General features: G+C 44.2%; 1 protein-coding gene across 4 annotated transcripts in view; it reads right to left on the reverse strand.

The window, feature by feature from the left end:
- UHRF1 (ubiquitin like with PHD and ring finger domains 1) overlaps nt 1-15,485 on the reverse strand; it is a 44,160-nt gene that overhangs the window by 11,087 nt on the left and 17,588 nt on the right. For 3 of the 4 annotated variants that reach the window (XM_026688245.2, XM_087952782.1, XM_026688246.2), the window contains exons 2-8: nt 13,017-13,183; nt 8,519-8,782; nt 5,798-5,973; nt 4,845-5,060; nt 3,183-3,292; nt 2,031-2,217; nt 798-921 (exon numbers count right to left, since the gene is read on the reverse strand). In XM_026688245.2, coding sequence (XP_026544030.1) covers nt 798-921; nt 2,031-2,217; nt 3,183-3,292; nt 4,845-5,060; nt 5,798-5,973; nt 8,519-8,782; nt 13,017-13,169 — 1,230 coding nt within the window. In that variant the 5' untranslated portion in view covers nt 13,170-13,183. Of the gene's footprint in view, nt 1-797; nt 922-2,030; nt 2,218-3,182; nt 3,293-4,844; nt 5,061-5,797; nt 5,974-8,518; nt 8,783-13,016; nt 13,184-14,161; nt 14,255-15,485 lie in introns of those variants that run through there. The other variant, XM_026688243.2, reaches the window with a different exon arrangement.

The raw sequence follows: 15,485 nt of genomic DNA on the forward strand, positions 1-15,485 counted from the left end.
TTTTTTAACGTAATTTTTTAGTTCTAATTTGTTTTATATTTAGGTTTTCTTGCTTGTAATTGTAAGCTACTCAGAGTTGCCTTATCAGTGAGATTGGCGGCCTATAAATTGTATCAATGTTAATGTGCTATCTGTAAAACTGCACAGTTTATAAGGTTGCTCTGATTAGCTATTCTCACTATTTATATCCCACATTAATGAGTTTTACAATTAACTCGAGGTAGTGAACATATCCAATACATCTTCCTCCTCCTATTTTCCCCTCCATAGCAACAACCCTGTGAGTTGGATTGGCCTACGAGGGAGCGACTGCTCAGTCAACCACTAGCTTTCATGGCTAAGGAGGGACTAGAACTCACAATCTCCTGGTCACTGGCCCAAAGTCACCCAGCTGGCTTTCATGCCTAGGGAGAGACTAGAACTCAACGTCTCCTAGTGACTGGCCTAAAATCACCCAAATGGTTTTCATGCCTAAAACGGGATTAGAACTCATCTTCTTCTAGTGATTGGCCCAAATCCCCCAGCCAGTTCTCATGCCTAAGGTGGGACTAGAACTCACTGGCGACTGGCCCCAAATCACCACTTGGCTTTCATGGCTAAGGTGGGGCTTGAACTTGTAATCTCCCACTTTTTAGTCTGGTGCCTTAAATTTGCACCCAGCAATTCCTCCTCCTCTCCATAAGCTTTCCGGTATTTTAATGAAGTAGAAGTGTGCAGTATATTTTGTGCTGGCTGAGCCATATAAAGGGCATTTTTTTTTGGCCTGAAACAAACAAGCATAACCAGGTTCCAGTTACCTTGCCCCAATCCCGCTGAGAAGACGAGTTAGCAGATGCCATCTTAGATTTCTTTTTGCTTTCTTTCAGCTTCTCACCAGCCAAAACCACCTCATTCACATCATTTCGGCATTCGGGACAATACCTAAATGTTTAAAAAAGAGAGAGGGGAAGCATTTGTTGTTGTTACAAGTGAGTGAGATATTAAAATCTACTTTCTCAATTTCAAATAATGCAGGTCTAGTAAGTTACAGCTTTCTCAAGACTCCCCAAACTGTGCCAGACAGGACTTCATCTTGAAGATAATCCACCTTAATTCACAATAAGGACAACTGCTTTCTTTTCAGAAAAAAAATGTTGCTGTTTTATTTACTTTGTTATTTAAAACAGGGTACATAGGCAGTCCTTGACTTATGACCAGTTGCTTAGCAACCATTTGTACTTACGATGGACCCTAAAAAAGGTATTTCCAACCCACATTCTGATAGCCATCCTTCCCGGGTTGTGTGATTGCATTTTGGGCACTTGGCAACCATCCAAACAGCACCTGGCCATTTGCAGCATCCTAAAGTCACATTTGTTTGCTTATTTATTAAATTTATTGGCAGACCCTCTTATTTCAGAGTAATTCTAGCAGTTTACAATCATAAAAGATAAACACGTATCAAGTAAAAACACAAATAAATTAATACCCAAGCTTTTACTTCTGTCTCTGGTTAAAATGGAGCTGGAAAGTAGTTTGGTGGGGTGGGGAGGGAAGGGGGATTTTACAGTATATCCTTCCCCTGCCACACCCACCAAGCCATGTCACGCCCACAGAACCGGTAGTAAAAAAAATTTGAATCCCACCACTGGTGCAAACATGTGGTGACCCACTTACGACCATAATTCCAGGCTCAGTTATGCTTTGTCAGTCGAGAACAACCTGTGTAGTCTTTCTCATCCTGTACCAAAGCCCAGGAGGCTCACAATCTTGCCAATTTCCCATGTCTTTTATAAAGACATTAACACAAGTAAGCTGAGATACAGCACAGATTTACATTAGTAAATTAGCATTGGTAATTTACTATTAATAAACAGTTCTATAAGACAGTCACACGCCTTAAGATTCATCGTAGAGTAATTTTTCTCAACTGTAGCAACTTTCAAGATGTGTGAACTTCAACTCCCATCATATATTTGCAAGCTGGGGAATTCTGGGAGTGGAAGTCCACGCGCCTTATAGTTGAGAGACCTTGATTACAGTTGACTTACCAGTCCTCATCGTCAGGTATCCTACTAAGAGGGGGGTTAAGACAATAAATGTGGAAAGCCATGTCACACTCATCACACATGAGCTGTTTTTCGGGGTCTTGTTTCCCACCGCATATGTGGCAGGCGCACATCCGGCAGGTTTTGCTTGGGTTGTCTTTACAATGCTTGCACACGGGTCCACTTTGTCCTGAAGTTTAAGAAAAGCACACATCTATAAAGCACTTCGGAAAGAACAGCCAAAAGACAGAAGGTCAAAAAAAATGTGGGTTCTGAAATCTCATCCAAGAGACACAAATCATGACATTCACTAGCATTGATTACGGTGATGGTACTACCTCAGTTGGTATTTTAAAAGGGTGGATTTTTTTTTCCAGAAAAATGAGTAACATTTATTGGGTGTGATGTCTAGTGATTAAGGCACCAGGCTAGAACCAGGAGACAGGGAGTTCTATGCTTGCCTTAGGAACCACAGCCAGCTGGATAACTTTGGGTCAATCACCTTCAGGTGGTGAGTGTTAGTCCTGCCTTAACCATGAAAAGCTGCTGGGTGACCTTGGGCCAATCACCAGGAGTTGGTGAGTTCTAACTCTGTCTTTGGCATGAAATCTGGCTGGGTGATTTTGGGCCAATCATCATAAAAACACATTCCCACTCATTACAGCGTTTCAATACTGGTGTTCACTCACATTGACATACTTTCTAATTATGTAGGTTGCTACTATATATGACATATCTGTTTTTGCATTCAACATAAACCAAGTATTTACAAGCTTACAAATAGTATTTATTTTTATTTATTATTTACAGGAGACATGAATTTTAGTCCCGCCTTAACTATGAAAGCTGGCTCGGTGACTTTGGGCCAGTCCCTTTCTCTCAGCCTCACAGGATTGTTGCTATGGGAATAATAGGAGGAGGAGGTCAGAGTATTAACTTTGTTCCCTGCCTTAAATTATTTATTTAAAAAAAGGTAATAAGGTGGGCTACAAATACTAAATTTAGAAATTAAATTAAAATCAAATATTTAGTAATAGTCTCATCCACTGAGGACCGAAGACAATTTTGCCTTGACCCAACCTGCCACGAATATATTTGCAGCAAAAACTATTACTCGTCGCAAAGCAGGACAAGGCCAATGGGAAGGCAACTCACTTTTAAGGGGACTTTCTGCAGTCAGAGGAACACTACAGCCGGGTTCTTCGATCTTGTAAATCTCGTCCACCAGAGCGATTCGGCAATCGCTCAAGATATCTCCACCATCACTGCAAAATAGGGATCAGAACAAAATGAGCCAGAGAGGCAGCAACAATGGTGGCTTCTTCCAGCAGAAATTCCTTCCTACCAATCCCGCAAATCTTAACGCCGTAATAATAATGCTGGTCTCCTTTGGATAGACATGGCCCCGTCAAGAGTCTGCGGAGGAAGATGAGCTGGAACAAGAGCCGACAGAGATCGAGAGGGTGGCTCCGTCCAGGCAAGGCTCTTGTGACTTAGTAAGGCCTCTGCAGGCAGGGAGAGCTCAGGAGAAGAGCAAGGACTAGCCCCTCCTGATCCGAAAGCAAGGAGGGAAGAGAGAAGGAGAGACCAACGCAGACTGAGCCTGCTACGAGGGAGGAGCATGCCCCACCCCCCTTCACAAGGCACACCTGGGGGCTGAGCGGTAAGGAGGTGCCGGTGGGAGGGGCATTTGTCGGGAACAAGTGTGGAATCTGTGGAGCCTCGTGTGCACTTGCCGAAGCCTGGAGATTGCTGTGCTCTGTCTTGTGGGGCTTGCCTGGTTTGCCTCCTTCGCTGAAATTCTTGCCCTGGTTACTGTTTGGCTAACCTCATGATTGGACTGCTGGCCCTGGTTACTAGTTGGCTAACCTTGCTTACTGGACTCCCCGCAGCCAAAGGCTGCTGAGGGTGCGTGTGACAGCTTTGCTCCAGGACTTGTAGTAGATGTCGGGACGTTTGGGGACAAAGTTGGAGCAATAATGGGGAGCTAGACCTGTTCTCTGGCAGTGTTGCTTTCATGCCACGCCCAGGGTCATCACATTCCCTTTCAACTTCTAAATGAGAACATTTCTGGATTTCTTGTTTCCTCTTTGATAATATATGTACGTACGCATATGCGTGTGTATGTATGCATGCATACATGCATGTATGTATTATAGCCCATTTCATTGTTGAATGATTCTGAGCAGCTTACAATACATCATAAAAACAGTAACATGAAATATTAAAAAATCAAAACATTGAAAGAGGATTAAAAAAAAAAAAAACCTGGGTAAAATATATGAACAAGGTAAAGGTAGATGTGGGATCTTCTCAGTCTATTAAACCAGGGATCCCCAACCCCCAGGCCAAGGCCCACTAGTAGGCCGTGGCCTGTTCGGAACAGAGTTAGGCAAGCAGCTGGCCAGCGCATGCGTGAGTGCAACTTGACTTTGGAGCAATGGGCCAGTTCCCCTCTTCCTCCCGCCCAGAGGTTGGGGACCACTATATTAAACTACCTTGAGAATGACACGTCCCCATTGGGACCCCAGGCCAATTGGCAGAGCCAGGGTTTCAGGGTTGGAAGGCCAAGTGGGTAGGAAGGAGTAGATCTTATGCCGAGGAGCACAATAATCTAGACAGAGAGAGTGCAATGGATGTATTTCTATCAAAATTATCTTTGTGGGTCCCCCCCTCTTTTTCTCATTATTTTAAAAGCAACAAAAGTGAATAAAAGGAAAGGAAACGTATCAGGGTTACATTCTCCTGGACTCCAAAAGCTGGATGAACCACAGAATAAGTTAGTTTGGAAGACAGCTTCCAAGCAAGCTCACTTACCCAAGAACAATCTTGGCGTATAATTCTTTGTAAGTCCTCGTTTCCCGCTTCTGGAGGATCTCCGCGTCGTACCAGAAGCCCCTCTCTTTTGGATCGTCGGGATTGTAATTCAACATGACAACATCTCCAATTTCTATCTCTTCCCATTTTAAAACCGTCCTGGCGCGAGCACGGACATTTCTGGAACTCAACTGGATGACACCATTCTCCGGATAGCTTTATTGGGGAGAAGGAAGGACAATAAGCCATTCCACCTTTCCCAAACCATTACAGGTAGTCCTAGAGTTACAAACATAATTGAGCCCAAACTTTCCATCGTTAAGTGAATTTTGCCCCAGTTTAGGACTTTTCTTGCCACCATTGAGAAGTGAATCACTGCACCTGTTGAGTTAGTAAGATGGTTGTTAAGTGAATCTGGCTTCCCCATGAATTTTGCTTGTCAAGATCACAAAAGGGGATCACTTGACTCCAGGACGCTGCAACCGTCACAAATGAGTCAATTGCCAAGTGTCTGAATTTTGATCACGTGACAATGGGGATGCTGCAATGGTCATAAAGTCATTTTTTTCTGTGCTGTTGTAACTCTGAAGTCACTAAAGGAACTGTTGTAAGTCAAGGACTACCTGTGTTGTGGTTCATCACAATCAATTGGATGTTGAGACTGGATTTGGCCTTTTTATCCACCTTCCTAGGATAGGCAGATGTGGAGATTTGCTGAAGATATTGTTGCAGGATGTAAGCTATTCCAAGTTAAGCCACCTTTTGGAATTGACTAATGGAGATTTTTTTTAATGCCAATGCTGAGCAGACAGGCCTGTGGGAGCCTGTGGTAATCCAGATCCAAATAATTTCTGCAACATCCACACCATTTTCAAAAGTAAACCTGCTTTCTGAATAAATGCTACCACTCCAGAGACGCAAGGGAAAAAAATAAATAAACCCCAAATACTTACTCTTCATATTTCACGTGATACGTAATGTCCTCGTCAGGAATGGCTTCTTCCAAATTGGACTCCTCGTCACTTTCGCTCGCCTTGCTCGCCGAGTTCCCTTTCCGAGTCACCTTCACAACTTGCGCCTCGAACCAGGCTCCCATGCTCGTGTCACGAGCATCTACCAACTCGTTAATCTAAACCAGAAGCATCAAAGGAAAACGCTTGTTTTTAATTAGCCAAAGTCTTCAAAAAAAAATATCCCACTTTCTTGTGAATACAGCTTTTATATACAGGTAGTCCTCAACTTACAACCACAATTGAGCCCCAAATTTATGCTGTTAAGTGAGTTTTGCCCCATTTTGCAACTTTTCTTACCACATTTGTTAAGTGAATCGCTGCAGTTGTTAAATTAGTAACATGGCTGTTTTGTGAATCTGGCTTCCCCATTGACTTTGCTTGTCAGAAGGTTGCAAAAAGTCCCCACGTGACCCCCAGATTACCCTTCAACTGTCATCATAAGCATGAACCAGTTGCCAAGCATCTGAATTTTGATCATGCGACCATGGGGATGCTAGAACGGTTGAAAACGGTCATAAGTCACTTTTTTCAGTCATGTTGTAACTTTGAAGTCACTAAATGCACTGCTGCAAGTCAAGGACTGCCTGTATATAGTCTGTTTTCAGGGTCTGAATAAAACCAAAATTTAGCCTCTCATTTATTTTTTAGGTACCAGTAATCATGAAAACATTTTCTTATTACTGCACAGGGTTGGCTGCTAAATATTTGATGATGGTTCCTAAAGTGCTAGGTTTCGGAAATTATACCCAAAAATCTATGCTCTGCATTTGAATCCATTTGAACTATCCAGCCTTAAAATTACTGTTTTATTGGACAAAGTGGGTTTGTTCAGACTGATCATTTAGTTAAAATGTAAATTTTACACATCGCCTCCCACCCAATTCCCCACCCCAACTAGTGCACAAAAGTGAGCGTTTTTTATATATAAAAAAATTGGGATAAGAACGTAATCTCTCTCTTTGATCGGGATGCTGATTGCTTTATTTATGCTGTACCTATGACCATAATGGAGCCTGCCCATTTAAGTCCCATGTTATGACAGTCATTAAGGAGCACAGTGATCACCTTGGTTAAAGATGCTCATCTCTGCTCTCCCTGATGTAGCCATGGAGAGCTTGGGGTGAGAGGGAAGGGACACGGCAGCAACTCTACAGATCCCTTGTGGCCTGTTGCAGGCTTCCTCCACCTGAGGGCCACCTTGAGTTATTTAACAGGATAACAGAATTGGAAGGGACCTTAGAGGTCTTCTAGTCCAATCCCCTGCTCAGGCAGGAGACCTTATTTACCATTTCAGATCCCATGGATCGAGGTATGCCTTTCTCACCCCACTGGGTATCCTCAGAACTCGAGCCTGCTTCCCACCCCAGAGTCCCACCCTCTCCTCCCCATCACCAACTGGCCCCTTACCTTTTGGGTATTATACATCGCCTTCTGAAAATAGCTATTGCGTTATGCAACCTTGCTACACGGTGGAGGCCGTGTGGGTGCAGGAAGCAGGCACCAATATTGGAGAGGCTACAATCAATGGCAAGTGCTCCCAAGAGGGCACCCGCTTCTAGGACAGAGCAGGCCAGGAAGTACCGTGTTTCTCATATAATAAGGCCGGGTCTTATTTTTTTTTTAGCCCCGAAAAAATGGCTAGGCTGTCTTTTCGGGGTTGACTTAATTCCCCTCCCTTGCATCTCTGGGTGGGCGGGTGGCGATGGCTTGGATGTTGACCTCGGCGTTGGTGGGGCACTTCGTATCGGGGTCAACGCAGGCAGCACCATATCTGGGTGTGCAACAAAAGTACTTCCTAACGGCAAGCCCCCCACCATTCCCCCCATTTCGCATGTTTTAATATAGGCCTTAATTTGGGGGAGGGGCTTAATTTCATTTCATGCCTATAAAACATGCTGGGACTTCCTATTGGGGGAGGCCGTGTTGTTGGAGAAACAGGGTAGAATGGCCGACTCTCCGTTTTCAGGAATTACATTAACAAAGGAGAGCAGGCCACTTCACCCCTCAGCACCCCTCACAGTGGATAACCAGGTATTACAGATAGTCCTTGACTTGTGACCACAATTGAGCCAAAAATTTTCCACTGCTAGCAAGGCAGCAATTAAGTGCATTTTGTCCCGTTTTACAACCTTTCTTGCCAGAGTTGTTAAACAAACCACAGACTCCATGCAGTTGTTAAGCGAATCCAGCTTTCCCCACTGACTGTTTGTCAGAAGCCGGCTTAGGAGGTCATACAAAGTGATCATATGATCTTGGGACACTACAACTGTCATAAATATGAATTTTGATCACATGGCCGTGGGTTTGTTGCCAGGATCATTTGTGTGAAAAACATTAAGTCACAACTTTCAGGGCCATTGTAACTTCCAAGGGTCAGCGTGACCTCAAGGACAACCTGTATTAATTAGGTGGTTTGGTAGTGATAAGTTTGCCAGGATTTCAGACAAAAGAAAGGGAAATGGCCAAACCATGGCTGGCCGTGGCTTGCTCTACCACCAGGGAGGCATTCATTGTCGGAATCCCTACGATGACTAAGATGAATCCTGGCTTAATGTATTATACAGACATGCTATAGTTCTCTCTGGAGTTTCCCCAGAACATACAGGCTCTTCTGCTTCAAAAGGTCTTTGCATTTCAACCTTCCATCTAAAGCAGTCGCACCTTATAGAATCCAAAGCCGGGGTCCACCAAGTCAGTCCCAACGGCACTACTGCACTGTGCCTCCATCTCCACAGCCCCTTCCCCATTATTGGAGCTTTTGTCCGATTCGCTTTGGCCTGAACAGCAGCCAGAGTCCGTGTCCGAAAGTTCAGAGTCTTTCTCCTTGTTCACCAGGGGGAGGAGAGTGGGGCTTTGTCTCACTAACAGCTGGACGATGTCGTTCAAATTCACGCTGTAATCAAAGAGGGAGTGGCCATCTTCCATCTGTAGGGTGAGAGAAGATCCCAGTCACAAAGGGCAAGCAGCAGTCAACAGAAATGTTAAGATTACGGAGTTCACATGCCCTTTGCAGGCAGAAAGTTTCAAACTGAAGGACCAAGTTCTCCACATAGGAAATACCCCACTGAAAACCTTGGAGAGCCATTAAGGATAGCAAAATAGTGACTTAAATTTCCAAAAGAGGAATAACACCAATATTAATCAATGAAACAGCTTACTTCCAGGAGACGTGGGTGCTCCATCACTGGAGGTTTTCAAGAATAATTTGGATAAACATTTGACCAGGATAAGGTCTCCTGCCTTGAGCAGGGAGTTGGACTAAGACCTCCACAGTCCCTTCCAGATCTATGATTCTATTTTTTTTGTATTCATTCTTTCCTTTCCAGTTCCTGAACTCTTCCCATCCTCTTTCCTCCCCTGCCTCCTCCTCATAGCTGAAAATATTTAGGGTGTTCCCCCCCACACACCTGGTTCTCCCTCTTAAACTTCTTTGGCCCAGATCAAAAGAGCTCTTAATCATCTTTGATTAGATTAGGGCCCCAACCACTCAAAAATAGGCTGTTCCGTGCATGGAGCCCTTTGAGTCAAGGGCAGACAATAAATTTAATTTAAAAAATATATGCCTATTTCTACTATTTGCATAGATGATATCTGCCTCTAATGACAGCATTTCCTGATTTCCCAATCCAATCTAATAATCTCTTAGATAGAGTTATTAGTTGTGAATTTGGAGCAGTAAAGTCATATTTGTGGTAAGGGTGGCACCTTTCATTATGATGGCATTTTGAAAATATCTTCAGAGCGAACAATGCTGAAGGAATGGATGGCTGCATAGTTTGTGGGCTAAAGTGTTTCTCAAAATTTGTGCAGCAAGACAAACCCGATCGTTTGCAAAGCCTGTTGTCTATATATCACTAAAACTCTATGTGTAACATTTAATTGGGCAAAACGATGCATTATAGGGCAACAATTTCCGGACCAAGATATCTCAAATGGGCTAACTTACAGAATTAATCCAAAATCTGAGACCCATAATTCCCATGGGATTGAAATTTGTGAAACTTGATATAAACTATTTAATCATATAGAACCATCATAAAACTTTTATGACTTTATACCAAATGTAACAAAATATCTCCTGTGGTCCTGATGCTCATTTTTATTAAATGGTTCATCAGGGGCTATTTTCAAGACAGAGCCATCCCGGAATATCTTGTTGATTTTTTTTTAAATAACTTTTCCAGTGAAGTACAGTAGAAGCATGAAAGAAACTAGTAAGGAAATATCTCTGAAACAATGACCCAACAGATCACAGACTGCCTATAGGTAGTCCTCGACTTACAACCACAACTGAGCCCAAAACTTCTGTTGTTAAGTGAGACATTTGTTAAGTGAGTTTTGCCCCATTTTATGACATTTCTTGCCTCAGTTGTTAAGTGAATCGCTGCAGTTGACGTCAGTATCCTGGTTGCTAAGTGAATCTGCTGGTCAGAAAGTTGCAGAAGGGGCTCACATGATCTCGGGACACAGCTACAGGCATAAATGTGAGTCAGTTTCCAAGCAATCATGGGGATGCTGGAAATGTCATAACTGAAAAATTGTCATAATTCACTTTTTTCAGTGCCCTTGTACTTTGAACAGTCATTAAGTGAACTGTTGTAAGTCGAGGACTACCTGTATGTTAATGGCACATAGATGATGAAAGCTGGTATCTTTATCCCGTTAATAAGAAACAATCATCATGAAGCAAACAAGAGCCACTAGGCTGCATCAAAACCTGCCCTGGGAGTTCTGGCTTAGGACAATCGTTTGAAGCCAGCAGCCACCAACAGAGCTGAGAAGTGGTGTAGAATCAAAAACAACATGGCTCAACACAAAGTGTAAACCGTTTCACAAGAACATGCTTCTCTGCACTTTGTTAAAGTCTAAAAGGACAAAGTTCTACCAAAAACACCAGGATTAGTTTGCATTTTTGTTTTCTGTATATCATCAGTATTTTTGCATTCACACTGCAACTGTTTTGTTTTTTACTTCCGTGTCCAATTCACTGCCTGAACAAGACCCTGTAGTTTTCTTGGCAGGGTTTTTCAGAAGGGGTTTGCCATTGTCTCCTTTTTGGGGCTGAGCGAAAGCGTCTGAGCCAAGGCAGGAGATCTCACAACTGCCCTGATGTCTTTACCACTAAAACAGACTAGCTCTAATTTCATATTTTCCCAAAAGAGAATATAATGTAACAGACTCACTAACACATGCACACACACAAACAGACTGAAAAAAATCTCTACCTTTCTTATTAGATTTACAGTTAATGCAAAATGATCCTGCTATTGTACAGTTAAATTGAGGAAAATACTCTTCATTTCAAGTAATTAAGTAGACTAACTCTTTGGACCTTGGTTTATTGATAATAGAATAGGAGCAGGAACACAACACTTTTTAATGCCAAGCTAGTCGTCAGGGAAGCAGTGCCAAAGGAATTGCCAAGAAGCAAGTAAAAAAATAGGACACAACTTGTTCTGGGTTTAGAAGCTAAGAAAAGCCAAGGAGACTACCAAAGAATTCCAAGATTGATGGCTAAAGTGGTAAGCTGGAAAAAACATTCCCCCCCAAAAAGGAATGGCAAATGGCAAAACAAAAAACAAAACAAAAAAACACCACCCTATCATCTTAAGGAAACTGAATGGATATGGGGACATGGCTATTTTTTTGTTTACCATCAAAACGCTGTGGGAACATTATCACTAGAGGGCAGTGCAAGTATTTTCTTTTTTAAAAAACCAAATTAATAACAAGCCTCCTTAGGAAGCTTTTAACTAGCTCAAAAAAGCCATTTACCTAAGAGACTCACACCACACTCATTCAAAAAAAAAAAAAAAAATCAGCCAAAGAGCTAGATTTCTGCATCCCCCGTTAATATTCATTAACTGAGCCATTCCTTGAGAAAAGCCATCTTACCACTGTGTAAGAAGTAGCAGTCTCAATCCATTGGTATGTTCATAATCCAGGAGTTACGATGGAAGAACCAGGATTGTAATTGCTAAGCCGCCATGCAGTTGTAAGGCACATTACAAATCCATACTGTTTAATGCTGACAAGCTTACAATCCTGGATACTATCACAATCCCGATCCTTGCAGATTTTAAGGGGGAAGTGGCAGAATCCCAGGATGGTGGGGGAGGCCACGCCAAGGAACAGGGGGAGGGCTTGGGAGGCCTGGTGCAGAAAGGTTAGAGGGGGTGCGACAGCAAGGCAGGAGCACATCCTGGATGGCATAGTGGGCGTGAGGTCATGAGGGGAAGGGAGAAACTCATTAGAGCAACTTGCAAACTTCCCTGCCAGCTTCCCCATTAACTTTGCTTGAGGGAAGCCCGCAGGGAAGGCTGCCAACATTGATCACATGATCACAGGAGGCTACAGCTATCCCAAGTGCAAGTGCGTTGCAAAGCATGACCATGTGATGGCAGGGGGGCTGCAGTGGTTGGAGGTGGGGGGCACGGGGAGAAATACGACATTATTTATCTCCAGTCTACAACACAGTCCTTTCAACAAGGCTTCACATCCATTTGCATTACTCAGATGACCCTGAGGACACAGATAAACCTCCAGGTGCTTCAAAAAGGATGCAAATGACCAGCTGTCTGCAAGGAGTATCAATCCTTCCGTTCCAGTCAGAGCTGAAGAAGCTTCTTAGATGAGAAGCAAAACAGTGTCAAAGAAAAACTAGAAAGTCCAGTGACCTCTTGAAAATAAGCATCTTTGGGTCAACCAAGACCTGGATGACTGTGAATCTCCCTGGAGTGGGAAGGGACCTTGGAGGTCTTCTAGTCCAATCCCCTGCTCAGGCAGGAAACCCTACACCATGGTTGCCCAATCTCTTCTTAAAAACCTCCAGTGTTGCAGCACACACGACTTCTGGAGGCAAGTTGTTCCACAAGTTAAATTGTTCTGTCAGGAAATTTCTCCCTAATTTTAGGTGAGTTCTTCCCTTGACTGATTTCCATCTCATTTCTCCTTTTGGCCCTGCCTTCAAGAGTTGCTTTGGAGCTCCTCCACCACAGAAATCCAGAAGGGGGAGTTGAAGGCCTCCTACACAACTATGCAAAGGAATCTACCACACGTGGTAAAGGAGCGAAGTGCCAACAGCGCCAATTTCCACAAACGCTCAGCGTCCCAACACAATCCGAACGCCCAGTGGAGAGAAGAATGAAAAGCGACGTACCTGTTTGCCTCGATAGAAAAGCCTTTGTCTGTCAGGTACCACCCTGAAAACTTCATGGATCCTCTGCCGGAGCTCTTCCACTTTTGTTAACTTGGAAAGAGAGTCCACCCGATGTGTCTCTTTCCCGTCCATGGTGCGCACTTGGATCCACATTGTGGCAGTTGTCTCTGTGGAAGAATCACACAAGCACGTGAAGGACAGGGGGGAGAAGGGAGACCGTGTGCCTGCCCATTCAATCCCGATTTCGCCCCCCAAACACGTGCCCGCCCCTCGCCAGTCTCCCCTCGTTCAACCTAGAAGCGCCTCCATGTTTGCGCACTGATCGGTCCCATTTTGCACCCATTGTGCAAATCCAGCATCACCCCCCACATACGAGACCCCCCCCCCACCCCCACAGTGCCTCCCCCCCCCACAATTTTAAAAGGATGCCATTCATTTCATGGACGCAACTCGTTTCGTCTGGCAGAAATAAAATCTCTATAATGCATTTATTGCCAATACTTTTTGTTTGGTGGTTTATTATTGGGGGAGGGGGTGGAAATAATTTATTCCAGCCAACTTGAATCAACTCAAGGAAACAGATGATACCCCTTGAAGGTAGATGGGCCTGTTCTGAACCTAAATTTTGGCTACATAAAAATAAAAAAGCCAATTGCAGTCATTCCCTCCCCCCAAAATAAGAATTATTACTAGCACTGGCATTGCTGCTGTCCTGTTATTTCCAAATAGCCCGTTTCTTAGAAAACGTTATCCGGATAACGAATATAAAGGTTACACAACCGTCTTTCCCCACTTTCGTAACACCCTCCCAAATTAAAAACAAGGTTCCCATGGCAACCATGACCCCATTTTCCCTCCCAAAGCCCCCCAAGCGCTCTCTTCACCCCCTTCAGGATCCCCCTCCCCCACGAGTGCCCCCAAGTTTCCCCCATTCCTATAAGCCCCTAAACTGACCAGCTTCCTTCCAATATCTATAGGCTGGGACCCCCCCAAAAAATTCCAGCTCGTCCCACTTCATGAACCCACACAAAGAGGTCCCCCCAAATAAAGCCCAGTCTGCCCCGGAGCTCCCAACCCTGTTTCTCCGGCTCGGCCCTCCCATTCCTCGCTCCCAAAGCGGCCCGTTTGAGGGCTCCCTTCCGCACCTCGTCGGCCGTTGCCCCCTCGGAGCCGCTCGACGACCCCTCAGCGCGACCGCTCAACCGAACCCACCTGGCTGGCTGGGTTTTTTTTTTTTAACTTCTTCCCCGCCCTGTCTCTCTTGCGCTCCGCCCCTTTCCCCGCTCCTCGCCCTCCGATTGGCCGCGCGCTCGCGAAGGCAGGACGCCCATAAGCCGCTTTTCCTTCACGGAACGCCTCCAGCTCCCGCCTTCCCACCCACCCACCCCCGCCAGCAAGTTCGGCTGCGCACCTCACCCCGAATCCGACGGCTCGCCTGTTCTTTCCTCGCGGAGTTCAAGGCGCGCGCCACAAATTGAAAAAAACCGCCCGGCCGCGAGGATTGGAAAAGGAAGTCTCGCGAGATGTTACACCCCCCCCCCCAAAAAAACCGAAGTCGAGAGAAGCGCTTCACACACACACACACACACACACACACACACACACACACAAAATAGAAATGAATTTAAAGGGACAGGCTGCATTTTTCCCTTCCGTCCCTTGCAACAATTTTGCGCGTTATTTCGAAAAGCAGACTGGCGATTTTCAGTTGGCTTGCTGCAGAAGGCAGCAAGGCAATTTGTCCAGCCAAAATTAAAGCCCTATCCGTTGCAAGGCCCTAACTTTATGTATGTATGTATGTATGTATGTATGTATGTATGTATGTATGTATGTATGTATTTATTTATTTATTTATTTGTTCAATGGCTATGGGATAGGCTTACTTAAAAAAATAATTTGATTAATTTAATTAATGGACGGTGATTTCCTATGCAACTTATTTTCCAAAAATAAAGAAGCATCTGTGGACTCAATTTGCTTGCAAGCACGTTGCATTAGTGCAAAATATGTACTTACTCAAGAGTAAATTTTTGCAACTCACTTGAAGCTTAACTCCAAAATATTGCCAATATTTATGCAGAAGTACCTAACCCTAGTTGTAGCAACCATCTTGCGGCATCTTTAAGGCTTGCCATTTTATTGCAGCATGAATCTGCCTCTTGGTTAGGAGTTACAATATCTATAATGCACAGCAGGGCAATTAGACAAGACTGCCAGAAAGGGGGTGGGGGGGCTGGAGTCTACTTCAATCAATGAAACATGTACATTATTATAATTATTGATCCAGTAAATGAGATTGCCCGGTCCTGAACAATTCAAGCTGGCATATGGAAAAGATTTAAAAGTTCCACCAAAAAAAGATACAGAGAGAAAAGAATCAATCCATCAATCAGAATAGAGCTGGAAGGGACCAAAGAGGTCTTCTAGTCCAGCCTCCTGCTTGGATCAGGAGTAGGAGACCCTATACCG

The sequence above is a fragment of the Notechis scutatus genome, chromosome 1 (genome assembly GCF_049901735.1).
Source record: "Notechis scutatus isolate UNSWTSFEM ecotype Mainland chromosome 1, rNotScu1.2, whole genome shotgun sequence".
NCBI lineage: Eukaryota > Metazoa > Chordata > Lepidosauria > Squamata > Elapidae > Notechis > Notechis scutatus.